The following is a 25,213-nucleotide window of genomic DNA, read 5'->3' as shown; positions in this document are numbered from 1 at the left end:
CTTTTTCCTAGTCAAATACTAGTATGTGCGACAGGCTTTTGCAGCTCTATATCTCTTTTCATTTGGAGATTTACATTTAGAGAGCTCTTTAAAGCAAAAAAATAAAATAAAATAAAAGGTGGAAAGATATATAGGCATGAGTCTATGCATGTCTCAAGATCAACAAAATCATTCACTAATCATTCATGACAAGGTTGAAGATCTATTTACAACAATCACATAGATTTCAGAATTTTTTCCGCAATGATATGAGTGCATGAGAGACAAGCTAAGCTCGTTAAATGCACACAACCATAAGTACAAATGTACAAGGCAAAACATGCTTGGAGACAAAACTCAACAAAGTGATCAAACTTTTAGGATTTTCAACTTTTTATGTATTTTCGGATTTTTGACACAAAACAAATTTGAAAAAAATCAACAAAAAGAAGACAAACCAAAAAAAAAAAAAAAAAAACACAAAGCAACTAAAAACACAATAAGATATCATGGAGGATTGAGTTTAAGGAATGATACCGACACCAATTGTCTTACGCAAGGATTCAAACCTTGGGCCATCAAGAGGTTTGGTGAATATGTCTGCCTTTTGATTGTCAGTATTGATGAATTCTAGACATACTGTCTTGTCTTCTACCAAGTCCCGAATGAAGTGATAGCGGATCTCGATATGCTTTGATTTNGAACGTTATATCCTCCAATTGTACAATCTTCAGAGGACATGTGGGGTAAAAGCAATGGGACTGCAGGATGCAATCTAAGAGTCTCAGAGATTATATTCTGTAGATAGTGCAATTTAGAGACATCCAGTTCGTTGAGTAATTTTTCTTGTCCAATTTGATTATCCAACTCAACTCTAGCCTTCTTCAACACCTCAGAATGATTGAGCAAATTGGACATTGCCCACTCTAACGTCACTGCTGATGTGTCAGTCCCCGCAATTAACAAGACCTGCTTATTATACATTCAATAAGTTCTTAAAATCACGATAAGAATTTAAAAGTAAAAAATGGATTGATAGCTTATATTTATTTTAGCGATTCTTAAAATCACGCCAAGAATTTTAAAGTAAAAATGGATTTATAGATAATATTTATTTTTGCGAATTGATTATTGGTATTCTGACAAAGGCTTCTAATAAAATATCACTGAGTCAAAAGGTTGAGATATTGTTTTGGTTCATTCCAAATTTCTACGTCACTATCGACACAACCAAGTGGGCTCCAATGCAATAGATAGTCATGCTAGATAGCACACGTAGTTTTATGATAGGATAAAACTTAGGTATAGTATTTTAAGTATTGTTTCTTAGGTTCTCTTCTTGAGATTTTGTCATGTGGCTACTAAACCAAAAAATGCATTTCATCTCATTAGAAAAAATCTACATGGCAGAATCTTAAAATTGGAACTTAAGCAATAGCACCTAAATATTTTACCTAAATCTTGCCCTTTATGATAGCTTTAGAGGTAGGGATAAGACATGTATTAGCCTAGCGTTTCATCTGGTGAGTATGGAAGAGCACTAGACAAAAGAATTACCCCAACTTTAGCTTACCTCTAGATGGTAAAAATCAAATTTATATTTGGGAAAAAGAACAATAAAAAAATAAAATAATTAATATGATATGATTAAAGATTAATGAGTACCACAAAATTTGAAATTTTAAACAAATTATAATTCTCTATACTGTTATATATGAAATTAGAGTCTCAAGTCTCTACCTTGCAAGAGAATTTTGTTCTTAAAAAAATATAGAGATAGTGAGAAGAATATAGTTATATAAACAACTTCTTGCTTAGAAATGAAGACTACGAGGTTGACTTGCGGTTGACTTCAAATTCGTGTTCTACATATTTTATACTAACTTGTCAAATAAACAACTGGATCAGATTTGATTATTTGATTACAGAATTTCCCTTATAATTGATCAATCCAATATATTCTCATGTTCTTTAAAAAATCTTGAGTATTGATGTTTTCAACGTTTTAATTAGCGTCTAATTCAAATAATGGACTCTAGTTAGCTCAACTGGTAAAATCTTTAATGGTTGAATAAGAGATTTGGAATTCAATTCCCGCCTACACACTGAAAACTAATTGATATTTTGGTCTGATGATAAATAGTTATTATTAAAAGCTGACATTATACGTTAAAACTCTCTTTAAAAAAAAATGTTTGAACAAAGAAGAAATGACCTATACATACCAGCATAAGCCCTTTGATAATTTGATCCGTGTAGTATTCGGGCTGTGAAGTTTGCAAAGAAAGTAGATGATCAATCATAGTGTTCCCCTTCTCTTCCTTACTCCTCTTCTCATCAATAAGACCCTGCAAGAATGCATCTGTCTTGTTGGCCAATTTCTTCAATCTTTTCTCCAAACGCCCATGATCAATCCACCGCAACAAGGGCACAAGCTCTTGTGCATTTGAGGCTCCTCCTCCCTCTACTATCTCTTTCATTATCCCCTTGAATTGCCTTGCTTCTTCCTCGTCTTTCACGTCCTCCCCATAGTATCTCTTCCCTGCCACCATTCTCATTATGATGTTAAATGTCAGCTCCAAGAGCATAGATTTCAACTCTACCTTAGCAAAACCTTGGCACGAGTTGCGTGACAGTTTGCGTAGCAAGTGCTTCACTTCATCTCTCCGGATGCCTAGAAACATGTTGAGACGATTTGTTGAGAAGATTTCTAAGGCACTGATGCGGCGAAGGTTGCGCCAATGGTCTCCATAAGAAGCTGCTGTCATGGTGGTGTGGTTGTAGCCTAAGTGCTTGCACGATAATAAACGAGGATGGTTGGCTAAAACGATGTCGTTTTTGGTGAAGCATTCTTCAACTGCAGATGGGGATGATACAATGATCACGAGTTAAGACCCAAATTGCAGAGAGAAGATGTTACCATATTTTTGTGAAAAGTGGTGGAAAGTACGGTGGAGGGGTTTCTTAATGAGATGGAGATGGCCTAGAATTGGTAGAGAAGGTGGGCTTGGTGGGAGGTTTTTGTGTTTTGTTCTTGTTTGAAGCAAGAACTTGAAAGCTACTGCAAGGAGGAGGAAGAGAAGAAGAGAAGAGAGGGATGAGTATAGCAACATGTCTTCCGTGTTTGATTTGTTGTTTGTTGATATGATGCTTTGTGACAATCTGTTGGAAGATTATGGATGGGTTAATGTATCCTATAAACTCACACCTTCTTTGAAACGCACACCTTCTTGGAAATAGAACAGAACACTACGTTGGTCCAATTAATTGAAAGCAAAGGAGGGCGGAAATTGTGAGAAGTCAGGATTCAGGAAAGACATTCAAATTTTTCTTTGGAAGATAGCGTGGCTGCAGATAATCCCAACTAAACATGTTATCCAAAAAAAGGAAGGAAATAGAAGAGAAACAACACCATGTTGGCCTCTTCGGGCAATCAAACAGACAGACTATTTTGTCAAATACATTTTGTGGCAGACAAAATTGTGAAAAGTCAAGAGTCAAGAAAGACTTTTAAACTACTTAGCGTGCAGACAATCCTAGCTAAACATGTGATCCAAAAAAGGATGAATATAGAAGAGAATGGTTGCATCCTGATGAGTCCAGAAAAATCATTAAGGCCATTCATTAATGGATGACCTCTTGTTGTTAGTAAGCCATCAAAAAAAACAATTGTTCAAGCACATTCATCACATTAAAAGCCACAACCATTACTCATCGACCTTAAACTCTCATCAGTATGATAACCGTTACACATGGGTAATAATTACCTCCAATTATGTACAATAGCTACCCAAATCAACTATAAAATGGACAATCGGACTCACTTACTAAGGTATATATAAAGAAGACTACAAAATATAATTTATATGCAAAATATATGAGTTGATACTGATTCAAGCATTAAAGACTCCCCTACTGAGACTCTTTGAATAACTTTTTTATTCTTGCAGATCTTCAAAACCCGTCAAAAGCTCAAAATTAATCGAATGACTTAACTGATGATTTTTTATTTCATCAGTTTAATGCCATCTATGAGGAAAGTTAAGCCATCACCATCAAACACATAACTATCACCACCACCACCATCACCATCACCGTCAAACACGCCGTCCCAATCCCAATATATGAGTTTTTGAATATATTAGAATATAAATTGTATTTTATATTTTGTTAAAAAATAATCAGTATTCCCATGCAATCGTGATTTGCAGCTAGTTTAAAAATTATATTAAAAAATTATAAATAAATAAAAAAGACATAACTAACAATAGCGCCAAAAATAATACAATTTAGCAACGAGAGTGACAGAAAATCTTGACATCTATCAATGAGAGAGCTAGAGCAGCTATTCCTTTGGAACTCTATAGAAAGAAAATGCTTATACCTCCTCCAACAAAGAAACACCTTAGCTTCTGTCCTCCAAATCCACGCTTTTATGCTCAGAAACGCGCTTGAAACCAATGTTAATCTCCTTACAAAATTCATCACAACCTGCGCGTCCCTTGCTGGCATCCACCATGCTCGTAGTGTGTTCGATAATCGTCCCCACAGAGACGACACGTTCCTTTGTAACTCCATGATCAAATGCCATGTGGGTATGCGCCAGTTCGTTGATTCATTCACCCTTTATAGAGATCTTAGGAGAAACACGGGTTTTGTTCCCGATAGCTACACGTTCACGACGTTGGGCAAGTCTTGTGGTTTGAGTTTGGCAATTTTGGAAGGCCAAGAGGTACATGGCCATGTTGTGAAAATTGGGTTTTGCTTAGATTTGCACGTATCAACTGCACTGGTTGATATGTATGCAAAGTTTGGAAAGATGGGTTATGCAAGAATGCTGTTTGATGAAATGTCGCAAAGAAGTGAAGTGTCGTGGACTGCTCTTATTTGTGGATACGTGAGGTCTGGTGATATGAGTAATGCAAGGTTGCTTTTTGATAGGATGCCTTATAAGGACTCAGCAGCGTTTAATGCAATGATTGATGGTTATGTCAAATTGGGAGATATGGGCTCAGCTCGAAGTTTGTTTGATGAGATGCCGGATAGGAATGTGGTGTCTTGGACTACTATGATTTATGGATATTGCCACAGTGGTGATGTTGAATCTGCTAGGTTGCTTTTTGACACCATGCCAGAGAAGAACCTATTTTCATGGAATGCAATGATGGGTGGATATTGCCAAAACAAACAACCATATGAAGCATTGAGATTATTTCAGGAAATGCAATCAACCACATCATTGGAACCGGATGAAGTAACAATCGTATGCATTCTTCCGGCTATTGCTGATCTGGGTGCTCTGGATTTAGGTGGCTGGGTTCACCGGTTTATCCGGAGGAAGAAGCTTGATAGAGCAACTAATGTATGCACTGCGCTTGTTGATGTGTATGCGAAATGTGGCGAAGTTACCAAAGCCAGAAGACTTTTTGACGAGATGCCTGAAAAAGAAACAGCTTCATGGAATGCTCTGATATATGGATTTGCAGTCAATGGCTGTGCCAAGGAAGCATTGGATATATTCTCAAAGATGCAACATGAAAGATATAAACCAAATGACATAACCATGCTTGGTGTTTTGTCTGCTTGTAACCATAGTGGTCTGGTGGAGGAAGGGAAGAAATGGTTTAAAGCGATGGAGGAATTTAGGCTTATCCCAAAGATTGAGCATTATGGTTGTATGGTAGATCTTCTGGGAAGGGCTGGATGCTTGGAGGAAGCTGAGCAGTTGATTGAGAGAATGCCTTACAAGGCTAATGGGACAATCTTGAGTTCTTTTCTATTTGCATGTGGATGCTCTAAGGATACTGTGAGGGCTGAGCGAGTACTAAACAAGGCAGTCAAAATGGAGCCACACAATGATGGAAACTATGTCATGTTAAGAAATTTGTATGCAACAGAGGAAAGGTGGAGAGATGTAGAGGAAATTAAGGGGTTGATGAGAAAGAATGGAGCAAATAAAGAGGTAGCATGTAGCATTATTGAGGTTGATGGTAGAGTCAGGGAGTTTCTAGCTGGAGAGAGGCTGAATCCACATTTGGAGGCTATAAATTTAACACTGGATCAGTTGAAGAAGCACATGAAAGGACAAATTATTAAAATTACAGGGGGAGGGTTGAATTGATTCTGAGGTAGGCTTGGGCAAAGCACAAGCTAATACAAGTTTCCGTCACATAAAATTCCATGAATCTTGGTTTCTTCAAGAAAATTTTCAGAAATATCTGTACATAGATCAAAAAGCAACAGAGGATGAAGATGCCATGCCTATGATTTTATTTAAGGGCCATAGCACAAGTGTCTCAGACAAATGAATTATTATCTCTTGATATTAAGAGTTGTATAGAACTTTCTTTTTATTTAATTTTCCTTTTCTTTTTCTCTTCTTTTTCCTTTTGATCCTATATTGAGGATCCATATCTGACCCTAAAATTTTGGAACAAAGTTTGTTATTGTTTTTTCCTTCCGGGATGCGCAAAGAAATTTTTTATTCCTGTTATATTATCTAGTTGTTCACCATTCATTAGCCATACAATCAGAGGTTTTGAGAAGTTTGAGTTAAAATTTTGGAAGAGAACCCATGGTATTCTTTTCATGAAATTAGAGAGATGGAATGGACCATGAGGATAGTGTGATGGATATTACAAATTAATCTTGAATTAAAATGTTGGAATTGATAATTTTTGAAGATTAGTTGCTCATTACAAATACTTTCATAATTTAAAATGAATAGCTGTAATTAAAGCCTTACTATTTCCAGAAGTGAAATGAACCATGAGGTATTATAGAAAACGACATGCAGTTTCTGTAGCAAAAAATACAGTATTTTTAATACATTTTTGTAAATACAATTTTTCAATCAAATATGAAATACAGTAACTCACGAAAATATATTTGAAATATGACGTGAAATAAATGGAATCCAACCCCACGTAATGGTTCTAAAACAACAGGGTAGTTCCAAGCCAAGAATCTGATTTTCTTAAGGAAAACATATCATCAAATCCTTGATACCTTGCTTAGTCTATGCAAGCACACTGCAAGTCATTCCTATCTCTTTTTTTATAACTCTCTCTTTCTCTCTTAATATATATACGCACCTTATTGTTGGACCTGATTATATTTCTATCCTTCTACCAAAATGGGTCTGGTTATGAGTCTCGTGGGAAAAGGTTTGTCTCTTCGCTTCTCATTTCATGTGCTTTCTTCAATCACTTCTTTTGCAATTACTATTTTTTTTTTCCTTTGTTTTATATATGATTCATGTTTAATGTCTTNGATACTCTTAAAGACTTAAATCTTGACCCTTCTCTTCCTCAAAAAAAAAAAAAAAAAAAAAAAAATCTTGACCCTTCTTGCCCATTTCCTCTACCTCACAAGAACTTATACTTGTAAAGTGATTATCATGGCATAGTTAGTGTTCACAGTTCCCTTTTGAAGTTGAGGAAATATTGCAAGTTCAGCGAAAAAAAGAGAGTACATTTTCCTTTCAACAATGAAAAGCCCAAAAAAAAAAAAAAAAAAGAAAAAGGAAAAAAGAGAAAACCAAGGGGCCCTACCAATATCATTAAGACTTAAAAAGTTCAACCTGTTCCAAAACAACGTTATAATGGTAACACAACCTTTTTTGTCGTCTATGTAGTCATTTTTTCAATCATAACCACAACATTTTTTAGAAGTTTATCTTATTCCTTTTTTTCTTTTCATAATTCAAATAATAACTCATTACATGGAGGGAAGCTTTCATAAAGAAGCACTTTCTTTGAATTTATATTTAAAGTATAGGAAGTGATATATTTTGAAACGGTACCCTTCTTTGAATTTGAAGTAGACTTTTTCAGTCTTTTTTAATTATTATATAGGGTAGAGATGTCATAAAATTATCAGAAAATTATGTAAAAAATGATCAATTGATGAAAATTTTAAAACTCATATATAGTACAGTTCATAATTGATTTCAAGATGTCTTAATTTAAAATGCGCATATTTTATTTTCAAACAAAAACCGATTTAAAATGTGTTTAGATGGCTTTTTTTATTGTTATTTTATTTGGTTATAAACAACTTTTTAAAACTTTTGATTTTTTTTTTAAAATACAACTATACTTTTATCAACTTTTCACATATAACAAATAACCATCATGAGAAATCTAATTTAAGTTTTGCTAACACGGAAAATTTAACTTCTTGGGCAGGTGGGCAGAGGTTTCTCGGAAGACGACGAAGCACAAATATTGGCTTTTCAGCATTGGATTGAAGCAGTACTAGCTTCTTCTCCAAAACCTTTCTGCTTAATAATATATCTTGTTAATTTGATTTTTTTGCTAATTTTAACTGTATCCTATTTTTATTATTATTATCATTTTATGTCTTTAACTTTACTCTTCATTGTATTTTGAACCACATAGATTGATCCACGGCATCGTTATGGGAGTTGCTTACGTTTGTCTGAGTGAGGTAGAGGAAATGGGCAAGAAGGGTCAAGATTTTTTTTTTTTTTTTTTTTTTTTGAGGAAGAGAAGGGTCAAGATTTAAGTCTTTAAGAGTATCCACATTGGTAGAGCTATAAACTTAATAATATGGCTCCACAAAAAACTATTTTATTTATTTTACATTCTCACTTTATAAAACATCCAATATCGGTATTTTTATTTTATCTTTCAACACAATAAAATAATATAAATAGTATAATAAAATAATATATCTTTTACATGTAAACATATAAATAAAATAATATATTTAATATAAAGTAATGTGAACATATAATTTAACAATACTTTATTTTTACCCATAAGATACGGTGAACAACCATTTAGCCATAAATTTGCATTTGGTGGTGTTAAAAAAAAAAAACCAATATAACTTTTTAGTATATCCATTACGTGTAAACATATGAATAAAATAATATATTTAATATAAAGTAATGTGAACACATAATTTAATAATACCTTTTTTTTTACCTATGAGCTACGGTGAACAACCACTTTAGCCATAAATTTGCATTTGGTGGTGTTAAAAAAATAGCAATATAACTTTTTAGTATCACCAATACTAATGCTCTTAAACTTCACACACATATACATTTTTTTAATAAAAGATGGAAATTCTACTTTAACCTAATTTAAGTGTATATGTATGTGAAAGTTCTCTTTTGGAGACTTAAATCCTGACTCTTACTCTTCACACCCCACAAACACTAATACTTGTGAAATAACCATCGCACCAAGGGTATACAGTAGTCACACACATATACACTTAGTTTATGTTAAAGTAGAATTCTATATTAGATAAAATAAATAAATAAATAAAGTGTGAACAATTACCTCCATAACTATTTACAATAAGTATTTTGCATCTGTGGAATTTCAAAATAAACTAAAAATTTATTTTTCTATTAGATGCCTTTTTTGGGAAAACATTTATGTTAAATTTGACGCTCCTAACAATATAAAGTGTTTATTAGCAACAATTAAAGGAGGATATTACCAAATTTTAAACTTTAGAGAGGATATTTACTTGTGATTTATTGTAAAAATATTGTAAAATTGTTGTAGACGTAGCATCTCTCTATTTAATTTGTACCATAATTGAAGGGAGAAAATGTAATCAAAACTTTCTACAAATAACCTTCCCCACTTCACGTAGCTTTTTTTTTTCTGGATCATCTCTGAGAACTCTGTTGGATGACTCATAGTGAACAAGTCCTTGTAATATTCCACTACCACTTCCTCCACTTCACATAGCTAGATGGATTGAATTAGCTTATGACATGTTTAGCAACCCCTCTCATCTAAATATGTAATTTAACGATAGTATCTCTCATATTTAAGTTTCCTTAGTCTCCTTTAAAAAAATTTGACTTCACAACAGATGAATATCTAATAAAATCCAACTTATTTAATAGTATACCCTTTGCACATTATATATATGAGAGAAAGACTCTTATTTCTTATCCAATTAAAATATCACTCGTTTTAACCAAATGTACTTGTAAAGGCAATTAGGGTTGCTCAAGCATCCAATCCACTCATTCAATCGGGCCAATCCATTCTATTTTGGGCTATTTCAATCAATGGTTTGGTTAATATTGGATTACTTCTCATCAAACCCGATCTCCGATCTAATTTGGTCGAATATCGGGTTTAGGTAAGAGAACTTATAGACCCGATTGACCAATCATGATTATGGTCGAAGGAGGCCAAAAATCTATTGAGATACATCCACGGGAGGCCAGATCAAGCATCCGTTCTCCCCTTCTTGCCATCCCTTCCTTGCCATTGACTATGATGTTTGGTCAACCTTTTCCCTTTCTCCCATTGTTAATTGAGTTGTCATTTTTAAGTTGATATCAAATCTCAACAATCACTTTAGAAAATCTATTATATCCGAAAAGTAACCATGATTTGCTCTTTTGTACTTCTAAAGGTAGTATCTTACCATTCACAATAGGTGAACCCATAGGTGAATAAGGTTCACATGTTGTGAGGGTCTGAGGGAGTCACAAGATACAATGGTTATAAATTTTTTGTTCTTCAAATCCTAACCAAAAAATTTAAAATCAAAATAATAATCACAATATTCAACCGAGAACTTAGAGGTTATGTTAGGTCAACACTCTAATTGGTATCCGTTAGCAATAGGTGTAGTTTTTAAACTCATTGATGTTCTCGAATCGAGTGGAGGGTTGAGTGTCAACTCAAACCTGCCTGACTGCGTGCCACTTGATGGACCCATGAACACTTTACCCCACTTCTCAAAAAGGGAGATGAGGGGAAAGACAATTAAAAATAAAAAAAAAATAAAAAAATCCTAAGAAAATCAAATCCCAAAAATAACATAAGAAAATCCATTAAACCCCAAAAGTAACTATGACTTATTTTTCTTCTCAAGATAAAAACCTGTCTTTTACCATAGGTGAAAACCCGTAAGTGGATAAGGAGTAAGTATTGTATAAGACGGTCTCATGAGACTGTCTCATATAAGAATTTTTCATAAATAGTGCTCACATTCACTATTCTATAGGATTGGCTTTGGGCAACAGAATCTTCCTCGAATCAAGTAGATACTATATATATACAAACAGTTATAATTTTCCATTCTTCAAATCCTAACCAAAAAAAAAGTAAAATCAAAACAATAGGCACAATAATAAAAGAAAGATTTCCAAGAATTGATATTCAAACCATAGAAGCATTAAAGCCAATCCGAGTCCAGCGAGTATTGGAACTCCTCTCATTCAAGCACTCGAAGAAGAAAGTCGTACTGATGTTCAGTATAGCAAAGTCTATTGCATGTCCCCTTCATAATCAACACCATTTTTTCAGTCCAACATTCAAGTAAAAAACCAGATAGCAAGATAAACAATAAGCAAAGATATTCCAAGAACATATGATATATAGAGAGAGAGAGAGAGAGAGAAATACCAGAGCTCGGCTATAAGGGTGTCAGCTAACTTGCGCCGGTCACGAAAACTCCTATACATGTTCTGCAACTTCACAGCTGCGTGAGTTGCAGCCTGCAGAGAATCAATGGCCATTTTGTGTCGTTGAGAGTTGAGAGAGCTAAGTACTTTGGTTCAGTTGTGGCTTTAGCGGGAAATCTAACATGTCAATTTATAGTATGAGAAAATATAAGATAAATTTATTTATTCCTTAGTTTTCACGTGGTCCACTTCCAAAGCACATTCTCACTAGTATCCTTCGCGGCAAGACTCAGTGGATTGTGAGTGACCAAAGAGGAATCTTTAGCTTCAAATGGTAAAGAGCAAAGAAATATTCAACTGCCTTTATCATTGACACATACATACCTAAGGGAAAAAAAATTAAAAAGGGCTAGAATCTGAATTTACAAAAGAAGAATAATGTAGTCAGTGTCAGTCACATCAAAAATTTTGCAAAAGAAAAAAAAAATTAGACATCTCTAATGAAATAAGATTTAAGGGTGAACAATTACAAAACTTGATCAGTTAGGAACAATGTATCCTGATTTTTAATACTTTTAATTTGGTAAATTTGGTCAAATAAGTTTAGATCCAAACTAAATTTGTTTCATGGTTTCTCAATGTAACACCCCCTCAATATCCATAGGTGTACATGACTATACATTCTCTATTTGAGATATGAATTAAGTTTTTGTATGCAATTTGATTATTGAAGATAAATGTAAAGCCATTATCTTGAAATTATTCAGTATATTATGCTCTTGTTTTATATAAAAGTGGATCTCATCTGCAAATTCCACACATGTGACACACACTTCATGTGAGAGAGCAAGATATAATATACTGGGAGTATGCAATAATATTTTGATGAACTTTCGAGTTTAAATGCCTCCTAAGAAAAACTATTAAAATGATAATGGGTGGACTTGCCCCTTCAAAGTCGTGTTTGTGAATAAGTGGAATTCCTCCTTCAAAGTCATCTTTGTGTTTTTGGTTATAGAAGCACATAGAGTTGACTAATGCTTAGTCTTGTCCAATGGTGCCTTGTGGCATTTAGTCGTTGTCTCTATCCTCACACACGCAGCATAACATAATAAAATACAACGTGTTAAGTGAGGAAGGCCACTTTGTAGATGAGAGCATCAAGAATTTAACAATGCTTCATTTCTAAATGAGAGTTCAGTTATATTGATTTTCTTAATAACATTTTTTTCAGTTAGTTATTTAATTCATATTTTATGAACAATTAAAATCATTGTAACCCTTCATTAGTAGATTTCTATTTTCAATCCTAACCCAACCTGTACTATAATGAATTGGGTAAGGGTTTAATTAACTAGAGTGGGAACGGGAATGAATTGGGCTATTAATGTGTTTGGTTTGGATGTTGCCACCAATTTTCTTTCCCTTCAGAAGCAACCACGACCCTCCAATGCCATTAGGAGTTAGGACTATCCTACAAATTCTGTACCCATGGTGATTTTGATTTTACAAACAACAACCAACCTATAGTTCAAAAATGGTTAGTTCAAAAATTTTGAGGCCAGTTATAAATCTTCAACAAATTAATCAAGGTCAATCACTTTAATTTTTTTGTCACTCTACTCTATCCAAAATCATACTCTGTTGATTTTACAAAAAATAAGATAATTTCATCATCACCTTTTTGATGTTTTATTTGCTTGTGTTTGCCATGTGCTATACACACTAGGAAAGTCAAGATGTGACAAAATATACTTATACACAATCTAGGATGTCAAGATGTGACAAAATAGGCCAAGCGAGATAATTCACATGATGAGAGAGCACTAGAAGGAACACCTTCAACGTATGGCTAAGATAAAAGGGCACGTTTTCTCTTTCTATGGGCAGTGAACTCTTGAATATAGTAGTTGGATTCAACAGGAGATTATACAGCTTCTACGCCCTACGATTTGCCTCAAATTTTTGACCACCAATTGGAATTCCAATATAGTGGGTTAAACAGAGAATAAGCAAAGATTATGGAACATGATTAAGACCTAAAAAGCATTATTCTCTAACCATTCAAAAGAGTTTTAGGTGACATAAAGAACAGATGTGTACACTAAGCATTCGATAGGCAGGATGCAAAAACTATGTGATATATGAATTTAATCAGCAGAGGTCCCATCCCCATTACGGATATCCAACTCGTGGTGAGGTATAGATGATGCAGTAGGTGATGCAAGACCAGCCATTCGCCTGAAGGCTGATGGTGTGGGTGGAGTTCTTGGAGACAGGCTAACAAACTCCAAGGCATGATGCCTCAGTTCTACGGGGTAGTCAGCAACACAACCAATTCTGGGTCCAGCTCCACTTGACCACTTGCATGAGAGCTGATTGCCTAATTGGTATGATTTTGCTGCCTTCTTGGAATTGATTCGTTGCAATATTGCAGTCTTGGGAACCTCAGCTCTCGGGCTTTGAAGACCACCAGACAGTGTCCTTTCGTAAATGTTTTTGGTTTCAGTTTGAGGAAATTCAGTTGATTCTGGGGATGGGGGTTTCTGTTCTTCATCTGGAATTTCGAGTTCTTGAGTTTTTGATTTCATCGAACCTTCAACTGAAGTCCCATTCCCATTGAGTTTGCCCTCATCATAGGCATCCGAATCTTCATTGGCTTTGCATACCTGAAATCAAGGTTCCGAAAGTTTTGTCAGGCAATTTAACTTAGAAATAACCAGACCACATACAAGTAATGTGATCAGAAAAGATACACTCCAGTTCTAGTACAGTTGTAGCTCAATCCGCACCTCCTAGTGTTTCCAAAAGAGACATCCAGATTTTAAACCCTCCCTCCCCCATTGTAACAGTTTAATTATCAAAAATAAAAAACCAATCCATTTGACTGCTCTGTAATCTGAAATTTAACAACAAAGAACACTCAGCCCATTGAAATGCCATGTTTTTTGCATCGTTTTTGAAAATCTTCTTTCCTGGTATTAGGTTGATTTGATTTTTCTTATCCCACAACCCCCCCCCCCCAAACAAAAAATCTTTTACACTATCCAAACTTTTCTTTGCCAAGTAAGCACCAAGCTTTTTTAGAATGACAATTATGAGCAATGTGGTCAGACAAATGAACAATTACCTGAATTTCATCAAGGTTCAGCCCATTTTCCTTGAGAAGGGATAAAAAGCTGTCAAGGCTGTCATCTGTTGGTCGGTAATGTCCACTGTATGGAGATACAGACTGAAAATTAAAGCAAACGATCAGATGCAAGATGAGCACATCTTACCAGAACCAGAACTTTGATTTGGCATTTTAACATGTAACTTTTGTGCGCATGTGTGTAGGAAAAGAAGAAGACAGCCACCTACTATATCCAACAATGCATCAGTGTACAGTTATTGTGAATTACACTGTTTTCCAGGTATAAACAACAAATATGAGCACTTAGTTTAGAATTTCTGAATATCGCAGCCACAGTTCAAATATAAAAATTAAGCATACTATCAATGAGTAGAGCCATGTATAAGCTCTAAAAAAGGACACCTGGAGCAGTCTTCCAAAGGTATCCCTATGTAGACAACTACTGCTCAGAATTTTGTTGTAAAAATCAGTACCCATTCCAGTGCTGACAACTTATGCCTTGTATAAATCTGTAGGAAATTTACCTTAAGAATTCCTTGCTCTGCCACTAGCCTTCCGGCAGCTAACGTAGCTCCTCCAGCTAAGAAGCTAGAATGATGAAATACTCCTTTCTTTTTCTGTAGAGGATTAACAATGTATTAGTTTGTTCTGGAATATTATCAGAGCAATGGAAGTATATAACTTGTCAAAAAGAAATAGGTTCCCAGTTTTTTAAATCTCTTACCTGACCAACATACAGTTTCTTGGAGGTGCTCATGACAAATATCCACTTGGCTGATTGTGAATCTTGGGTAGTATCAAGGAGATCTCCAGTTTGCTTGTGAATTATTTTCCTTTCAATAATGATGTATTCATAATGTTCCCTCTCTTGCTAATTTCAGCAAATAAAAGCCACCAGGAGAAAGGCAGAAAAATTATAAGGGAAAGGAAGGAGAAACAATAATAATAATAATAAAAAATGCTAGATCCTTAACAATTTCAGTTATTACGCAGCAAATTGCATTAAAATCACTTCTAATTTAATTCAATTCATGCAAACACATACAGGTCCAAGATACTTGATGCATTGTTGTCGCAGCTTTGATCTTGGGCATTCTTTGAGATCAAGTTCTTTGCCTTCTCCAGCATCCAACCTGCAGAAAGTTAAAACAACAAAACTTTCAGCAACTATTCGCCTTTACAACTAGTAAAAAACAGTTTTTTCCACATGAAGGCTGTATCAAGAAGTCAACAACAGGTAAAAAGTAATTACTCCCCCACACATTTTGTAAGTTTTCTAAACCCCCCCCCCCCAAAACCTTTTCCCCAAATTTTCCCTAATGTAACTCTATAAAAGCTCTATTTATCTATCATCTCTAGAACATTTTAAGGGAATATGTGACTTTCAGATCATATGAAACATATATGGCATGGAGATACTGTATGACCATAACCTTCTGATTGAATATAATCCTACTTGGGCAATAAACTAGAAACCAACATCAACAAAATGGATGAAGAACCTTTCCATGACATTGAGCTGTCATTACATATGATAAATAAATGAGAGACACAAAACTCACAAGACTACCGTCAAATAATTACATAGTTTGTGATAACTGAAGAGCACCTTATCAATATCTAGCACAATCCAATATAAAAATAGAATATTTTTTTAGCAAAATATTCTTCTTTTAAGGTACATAAGATATTCTTGCCATATCCACGCCATATGTTACAAAGGCATCAGAAACATTATATACCCAGAATGCATACTAGGACAAATTTGTCCATGTAAGACAACCCGCTCCGTAAAGCTTGACGAATTTGTTTGACTTCTAAGAATTATGCTCATTTTGACTCAAAGCATCAATATCATGAATCCCAATACCATAAAAGAATAACTTTTTGCAATGCCAACTTATTTTGGAAAAAAAATTTGCTTACCAGTAGAAAAATGGCTGACCGGCATCGGCTTTGCACCACTCTTCATAGTAATAATGCAAGCTATGCCCATATCGATGCCTCGGATCAATCTACAATTTCAAGTAATAACATTAACATAAGTGAATACAAATTATAAAACAAAAACAAAACTCTAATTATCAGATAAATTGCAGAGGCTTTAGAGAGATGAAAGTAAATAGTACTTACAGCTTCAATCCAATGCTGAAAAGCCAATTTCTGTGCTCTGGCATCTTTGGACAAACCCTTGCCAACCTGCCCAATAAAAGTCCAAATTTTAATTAAATTGAACTCACTTCACTCGCACCCAAATCGTCTTTATCCCAAATTACTATCAAGCACATGCCAAGTATTCCCTACAGTATCTACAAAACTTGTTCTTTTCTGATCCAATAAGAAAACTTAAAAATTAAACCTTTATTCAAAAACAAAAAAAAAAAAACAAAAACAAATTACCCTTGCAGCATTCAAACTAATCCGATTCCACTTGGAAGCCAAAGTTTCTGGCTTGGAGAAATTAAAGAAAGATATCGTATTGTGGCTCTGTCTAGCAAAGTCTATCACTTGCCACCTACACACACAGTTACACACAAAATCACACTCTCATAATAGTCTCATCCTTCAGTCAAATACTCAATTCAACAACAACTAATATATATATATATAGCACAGAGATATGGTGCACCCACCAGAGCTCTTCAGCGACAACCGCGGAGTCCGCTAACCTACGCCTCGTACGGTAACTCCGGTACACTTTCTGCAACCTCACCGCCGCGTCGGACGCGGGACCCGCGCTTCCCGGCGCGTGAGCCTCAGACTTCTCCTCCTCCTCCTCCACCACTGCGAGCGTGGACTCCACGTCAGACATCGTCTTCTTCTTCTTCTTCTTCAGTGACTCGTCGGTGGTGGAGGAGGGTGAGTCAGGCGGGTCGGAGCTCCGAAAGTCCGGGTGAATGAGACCCGAAGACGACGAAGATGACACACCCATTTCGTCGAGAGAGTAAGGAAATGAAGAAGAAGAAGAAGCTGGCTTTGACTGGAGCTCCAAGCTTTGAACTTGAACCTTCATTAATTTCAAAACTCAAAGACCGTGTCAAAATAATGAGCTATGAAGAGTCTCTGATTATATGCTATAAACAAAGACCAAACAAGAACACAAAGAAAGAGACACAGAGAACCTCAAATTCTTTGGAATCAAATGAATAATAATTTTTCGGAGACAAGCATTGAGTTTCGGAGTGTCTGATACTATATATATGGTTTCACCGGGAAACCCACCTGTCAATTTATATTAATGTTTTTCCCTTTCTCTGTTTTTGGAAGTAGCGGTTTTGTTACGCGCTTTTTTGTAGAGCTAAGGCTACTCGCTGTTGCAGACAGAAACGACTTGTTGAGCCGAAACCCTGAGAATAAGAACCTATTTTAGAATAAGAACTTTTTTTTTTTTTTTTGGATAAAAACCTATTTTTTTATTTTATACAAATTATTTTTTAAAATTATTTACATCAAATTATCTTTTTTAATCAAATAATCATTTTTCATTTTTTATTTATTATTATCTTCATAAAGTGAAAAAGAAATCCATATCAAATTATCTATTTTATATTTTATTTTAATCAAATAATTATTTTTTATTTTTATTTATTATTATCTTCTTAAAGTGAAAAAAAAGAGTAAAAGATTGAGAAATTTGATAAGACAAAAGGTGAGAGAAAAAAATTAAAATAATAATATACAAAATTACAATAATTTTGTATATTTACATAATTACTATAATAATTATGTAAATTTACACATTTTAACTTTGTTGATGTGAATAATTTTGGGACTTAGTTGTAAAAGTCACATTTTTTTCTATTACACACGATACAAATACTCTCTAAAATATAAAGGCAACATTTTTGTCTTGTTAAAAGAACTGAAATTGTTAAGCAGCTAGAAGAGAGACCTGAATGAAAAAGCTACTTTGACAAGTTGGTGTTTTGCGAAGAATGAAAACCAAATAAGAAAGACTTTGACTTTGTGCATCGTTGACGTGGTACACTAGTGAGAGTTAAAGCATTATTGGAGGGTCATTGCTTTGGCTTTTCCAAGGCATGAGCCATGTGGAAATGTAAGAAACCGTGAAATAATGGCCAGAGATTGAAAATTAAAATGACAAAACTAGAAAGAAATTAATAGAAAAATGATTTAATATTAAAAAGGTAATATTGGGTTTTTTTTTTTTTTTTGCTGAGTTTGATTACGTTCAAGGAGGTTAAGATATGGCCCTGGATTTTAGTGTAAGAAGTAAGATCTACTTAAGTGCTTGCCTCATGTTTTAAGAGGTGTTACATTTATAATATTTTTATAATAAATTATAAATAGTTAGTTGTTATTGATTCGAATTTAAACCTAACACTAAGATTATCTTTTTGTCATAATAATAACAATCAGTAATAACCTGCCACTTATGATTTGTTATAAAAATGTTATGGACATATCATTTCTCCTTGTGTTTTAGGTACAATTTATATCTTTTGCCCAATTTGATTTTGAACTTAGTAAATCAATGAAAATAGATTCTTTTTTCACATGAGTTAAGCTAAGGATTGTCAAAAGTTTTGTAACTAAATTGACACTTCCTCACATATAAAATGTTTAGAAATTTAAGAGAAAAAAAAATTTAAACTGCAAACTAGCAGTATATTGTAATTATCTCTAAAAATAAAAAATTAAGCTTGAAGGAGTCAAAAGTGTTGAAATAATCAAATAACTATCATGATCAAAAAGTATAATTATTTTGTTGACTCAATGTCACACAATTAGTCCACAGAAGAATGCTCCTGTACATTTTCTGTAATTAAATTTACAGTTGAAAACTACTTAAAGAATTGGGCTGATTAGTAGTAGAGATAATTGTAGTAGATGATGTACTAGTGCACTTTTTCTTTTCTTTTCTTTTCTTTTTTTATAGAAAGACTTCTTACACAATCTCAAACTCATATTTTTACATTTTAAACAATTTTACACACATTTCTACACGCTTTTTTACCTACACAAATTTCAAAAAACTATAAAAATCTCATCTCAAACTACTCTACCAAACACCCTTATGAATTTCATTTCAGATGACAAAGCAAATAACATTTTGGAGAAGAGCATGTACTAGACTAAAATGTGTTTGGTTTGATATCTATAAATGCATATGGCCACAAAAGGACTGTACAGTCAATATATATATATATATATATCATGATTATCATCAAAAGGAAACATAAAATGATATTTTTCTTACCAATTACAACAAAAAGGAAAATGTAATTCGAGATTGAGTTAGAAAAATCTTGACATTATATTTTTTTAATTTCTCGTATAAAAGGATCATCATTCAAATAAATCCATCTTATAAAGATTTATTTATGTCTCACCATGTTACCTTGTTGTTGGATGTTTAAACTTTAAACCTCGACATCCTCAAGAGTTTGAGAAATATTTAAAACCTAAGCATCCTTTTGAGCTTAGATAAGCTGATAACTTCAAATGGCTTTTCAAAAGGATTTATAAAGTAGGGATAAAATGATGCATGGCCCATTGATTCCATAGTTGACTTCTTAGTCAAATTTTGGGGTTCACCTTCAAATTTTAAAAATAAGATAAAATATCTCTATTCTGTATTCATCAAGATATGGGGTATGAAGTACTTATCCGTATCAATTTATACGCATTGACCGAATCAAAAGCTAGCCACATCCAAATGCACCGAAAAGGCAAAGACACACATTAAAAGTCTATTTGAGATGCGCTTATCTTATTGAAATTAAAAAAAAAAAAAATTATTAAAAGTATCATAGATAAAAGTAAAAGTTAGTTGAAATAGTACAATGAAATACATAAATAATATCAAAAAATGTAGTAAGATTCATAAATAATAACAAAAATAAACTAAATAATAAAATAAATTAAAAATAATAATATTTGTTTAACGCACCCTAAGTAACTCACCTTCAACCTTTTTCAATAGTATATCCTATGTACTTTCATAAAAGGTTGTTTTTAAAATACAACCTTTTCAAAAGAATCAAAATTCACTTATTTTTTTGTATAGATATACTTTTATCTAATTTTCTTTTTAAATAAAATAAATCAATAATAAAAATAATTAATTATTCCTAACGTACGCGTAGTACAACGTACAGTTGGGTCCAAAAGTCACGAGTGATATCACAGACACATCATTTGCACTTTTTTTTTTCTTCTGGAGAACAAAACTCTATCGAGTCAATTGTGGAGACTGCGAGTTGATATTTGGTTCTACAAAATAAATAGTGTTTTATTATTCAATTTGAATATAGAAAAAAAAAAAAATGACACATTTTCAAATTTGAGTTTATTTAGAAATTTGTTTTGAATACATAATTCTGTGTACGAAATATACCCTTTTTCGGTTGGGCTATTATTCTCTATTTTAGGAAAATCACATTTTTTTCAACTGGTCAGTTGTGACTTGCTGGGACTTAATAGTTGATGGGTCCTAATTATTTTTAAGAAATTAACGAAAATTTCACTTTACTTGTTTTCACTTAAAATGAAAAAGCAGAATATATATATATATATATTTTTTTTTTTTTTCAAATCTAAATTTTAGTTAAGAAATTAACGAAAATTTCACTTTACTTGTTTTCACTTAAAATGAAAAAGCAGAATATATATATATATATATATTTTTTTTTTTTTCAAATCTAAATTTTAGAATACAAAAAATGAAAACTAAATATTATCGATCTCACAAAAAACTGAAAGTGAATATAAACAAAACACCTTTTTATTTTTTCAAACCAAACACTGTCCAAGCTAATACTCTTCTTTAATTTAAAAAGTAAAAACAAACAAAAATAAAAAGGAATTCAAAGAACATGTAATGTATCCCTCCTTCTTCGAAGTCCCCGACGAGTTTATCCAAAGACTTTGTGCAAACGAAGTCAAAGTCATATAATCAATATGACTTTGTGAAAACAAAAGCAAAATTTGTTTGGTCATAGCTGGCACCTTGAGACCACTTTGTTTATCAGATTCTTTAATTGTATCTTAAGAAAATAAAATTTTTTACGAACTGTTTTTTTCAAAGAACATGAAGAAGATTTTAAAAAGTTTAAACATGATAATTCCGTTTTTGTTGTGATTTTACATTTTAGTAAACCTTTTCTTTTACCCAGAAAACAAAAACAGAATTTAGTGTGCATTTGGATTGGAACAGAAAATTAAAATTATTTTACTTTTTAGCTTAGTTTTGCTACTATTTATAAGCTTCACTGCACTTTTTGGTACTATTCATAAGCTCTACTGTATCATTTTAACTAACTTTTACATTTATCTACGGTACTTTCAGTAATAAGTTTTCAATTTCAACAAAATAAGTATTATCCAAACACACCTTATTAAAATAATATTTTCAATGGTTTTTTGTTCCCTTAAAAAAGCCTCGTCTTAAAACAGAGTAATATACGAATAAGGGTAAGTACGTGTTCCATCAGAAAAAAAAAAAAGGGTAAGTACGTGTTTTACTTTTACCTACATTTGCATTTGACCTTTCAAAATTAAGAAAGACTAAGAAAGAGTGTCATTTGAGTATGCTATGCACTTTTTGAATCAATCAACGGTGTCGGTGTTCATGTGGAAGATATAAAGACTTATATTTAATCTTTAATGTTTTCCTCTGATTTTTTCTTTCAAAAAATAAAAATGATTTACTCCTATAGATTGCTTTAAATTTTAAATAACCTCCTCTAGGCTTTTTTTTTTTTTTTTCTCCTTTTTCGATAAATCTCTCGTCAAATATTTCTAGTACCACATATAATGTCATAACTTTTACCATAATTATCTCATATATTATATAATGATTGACAGTCTATTATTTTTACATAAACTTATCACTTTTTCTCTACAATTCACCATCTATTATATATATAATTGTAGCATTTTATGTGACATTAGAATTTTTGGGCAAGAAAATTGTGGTGACAAACCATTTGAGTGGATATATCATATAAATGGCATCAATTACAGTGGGTTACATTGATAATAATGCAACAAAGATGGAAAAACAACAATAAAAGAGAGGTGGCCGGCGTGCCCTCAGTTAATTGAAAAAAGTACATCAAGTATAGTAAAAGTCTTTTATGTGCTTGAATGCATAATTACTTTACCAAGAATATCTCTCTTTTTTTCCCCCAAATAAGAATACTTCATCAGACGACAAAGAAAAAAGAAACCAAAAAACAAAGACCAATTCACAGGGAACTAGCCTAGCTTCCTTACCTCTAACAAAGACCCGAGAAGACATGAAAGGAATAACTAATAAGATTAGGTCACTTGATATGAGAAGAAGCTTCCCGTGTAGCTAGGTTGTGGACAACATAGAATATATATATATATATATATATATATTAGGATTTGAATCTCCATTTCATGATAAATGGTTTTTATTGTATAAGACAAACTGTTTTCAAAGTGAGAGAATTCTCTATAATAGTGATTGATTGATCCAGCTAGTATCAACCATATCATGATGGTCCTTACATATACTTGAAATAATCTTTGGGTCATTGAATTTTTTTTTTTTTAAATTATTAATCCTAAATCCCTCCACAGGCACCCTTTTTTCTCTCTCTATCGTCTTTATTTTTCTCTAGCTTCCTTTAAACAAGTTTTAACTTGAAATAGAAAATGAAACTCATTTTCCATTTTAAGGTCTGAAGAAGCATTAGTGGGTTCCAGTTAGCTCAACTAGTAAAGTTTCTGATGATTGAATAAGAGATTTAATGTTCATTTTCTACCTACACTAAAAACCAATTGGTGCCTTGGTCTGATAATAAAGAACTATCATCAGGAACAGACGTCGTAGGTTGAAATTCTCTAAAAAAGTTTGAAGAAGCATTAAAAGGACTAAAAACATGCATGCTTGTAGTAATTGTTAAGGTCAATAATTAATTAGTTCTTGTGTTGACCAAAAAAAAAAAATTCAAAGATGTGCAACGTAAAGATAGCTCATTGTAAACGGCACATAAGAAATGTAATGAATTATTTAACTTTTTCTTTTCTACATCAAGAGTTCTATTGTGGTGGATAGAACCCCAGATGTCTCCTATGGGTGATGTTTAGAGGTACCACTCAAATTGAATTTGATGATGCATAGGAAATCAATAGGCTGAATGATTTAGAAGACCTGAAAAAAAAAAACACAATCAAAGGAGACCGATGGTGACCGGCCAAGAACCCTCTGATGCTTAAGTTAGTTTCTTTCAAATTCTGGAGTTCCAACTTTTTGGGAAATGTTTCAAACTTACCTCTATCTAGTCCGAATGGGGTCTTTATATAGCATGCTCTTGGAGCGAATATTTGACTCGTAACTTCCCCTATATTTGAGAAAGTCCGAGGGTACAAAGATAATTTCCGCAACCGCTATGGGAGTTATTATATTTCATTTTCTATAACTGTTATTGGCAGTTAAGTATTCCGTAGGAAATTATAGTGATGAACCGGGGCCTTATTCATGCCTTGGAACAATAACACGTGGTTCAATTTACTAGTTTATGTAAAACTCATCTGGAATTTTTCCAAGTCCTGAGGATTGTCCTAGTACAATCCTCCACAGACGATCATAAGCCTATGGACGACTGTATCATTAAGCATAGCTGCTTTTGTCTTCTTGACCTGGACGACTCTTATGGATGAGTCTAGAGTTCACCATTAGAATTATTTAGAAGTAATTATTTATTTTCTCCCTCGATAGATATAATGATATATACCTTCATAACTAAACCATGTTGCCTCAATAAAAGGGAGGTTTAGATGCTAGAGTCTAAACTCAATTCAATCCTACATTCCATAGCCAAGGGCTATTTCAAACGCTTCTTCATAGTTTCATTTGTTTATTTGTTAACATAGGTATTTAGAGCTCTTAGAATACTAATTATTTTCTTAGGTGTATATATAGTTCTCCCATCCCACGTACACTATGCAAGTAATTTTAAATATATATGATCTCATGGACCTATATCATGAGACCTTAAAAGGTAAAAGATAATAGGATAATTTCTTAGAATTGCTTTTTGGTAATACCATTATGAATATCCTCCAGCAACCCGCTTGAATTGAGGGTGTACTTCCAAATGATGAAGGATACCACCTATAAGATTGTGTAGCTAGTGAGAAGTCAAGTAATATGGTAAAAAAATTTGTCACTCAATAAAAGACACGAGGTTCAAAAATTCCAACTATACCAAAAATCAATTAGAGATTTGATTAAAAAAATATTATTATAAAACGGTTTTAACTTTAAGGTAGCCTTAACTTTTTAACACTTAAGTTAATAATTCTATAATAGGGAATATATACTCTAATTGAACACAAACTCTGACCTAGCCAGTAATGCAAATTCTCTCAGAACCTTTTCTTCAATTAGAGGCAAAAATTAGTCTTCCGGTCGTTATTAATGGCGCTATAGCATATAGTGGTAGTTTTAGTCATTACCTTTACCTTTTTTGTAAGTTTCACAATATTTTCCTCACTAGCATTGTTAAGACTTTTAGGGACAGTGATCGGTTCACGTGTTTGGGATTTGTTGACCTAAATAGTATTAGAATATATGGATGAGTAAATACATCCATAATTCCAATGACATTGACATAATAATTTTATTGTTTACATTTTATTTTATAAAGTTTTTTTTTTAATAATAAAGTTTCAACCTATCTTGTCCC

General features: G+C 33.1%; 3 protein-coding genes across 3 annotated transcripts; 1 reads left to right on the top strand and 2 right to left on the bottom strand.

Moving 5' to 3' along the window:
• Positions 1–630: 630 nt before the first annotated feature.
• LOC112011652 (cytochrome P450 81E8-like) lies at positions 631–3,159 on the bottom strand. Its single transcript, XM_065778999.1, has 2 exons — positions 2,205–3,159; positions 631–948 (listed from the first exon to the last, which is right to left on the bottom strand). Exons 1-2 carry the CDS (start codon positions 2,745–2,747, stop codon positions 631–633), a joined length of 861 nt encoding a protein of 286 aa, XP_065635071.1. The 5' UTR covers positions 2,748–3,159.
• An 870-nt stretch (positions 3,160–4,029) lies between these two features.
• On the top strand, positions 4,030–6,435 carry LOC136069896 (pentatricopeptide repeat-containing protein At2g44880-like). The gene has a single exon (XM_065778986.1). The coding sequence runs from the start codon at positions 4,307–4,309 to the stop codon at positions 6,098–6,100; it is 1,794 nt and encodes a 597-aa protein (XP_065635058.1). The 5' UTR covers positions 4,030–4,306; the 3' UTR covers positions 6,101–6,435.
• Positions 6,436–13,427: 6,992 nt separating this feature from the next.
• On the bottom strand, positions 13,428–17,717 carry LOC111997480 (IQ domain-containing protein IQM3). Its single transcript, XM_065778985.1, has 10 exons — positions 17,651–17,717; positions 17,162–17,535; positions 16,929–17,043; positions 16,662–16,727; positions 16,455–16,543; positions 15,574–15,661; positions 15,253–15,399; positions 15,053–15,145; positions 14,526–14,627; positions 13,428–14,064 (listed from the first exon to the last, which is right to left on the bottom strand). The coding sequence occupies exons 2-10, from the start codon at positions 17,458–17,460 to the stop codon at positions 13,546–13,548; spliced, it is 1,518 nt and encodes a 505-aa protein (XP_065635057.1). The 5' UTR covers positions 17,461–17,535; positions 17,651–17,717; the 3' UTR covers positions 13,428–13,545.
• Between the last annotated feature and the right edge of the window lie 7,496 nt (positions 17,718–25,213).

Source organism: Quercus suber, unplaced genomic scaffold (assembly GCF_002906115.3).
Source record: "Quercus suber isolate HL8 unplaced genomic scaffold, Cork oak 2.0 scaffold_195, whole genome shotgun sequence".
NCBI lineage: Eukaryota > Viridiplantae > Streptophyta > Magnoliopsida > Fagales > Fagaceae > Quercus > Quercus suber.
This window is presented reverse-complemented; position numbering and strand designations above follow the sequence as displayed.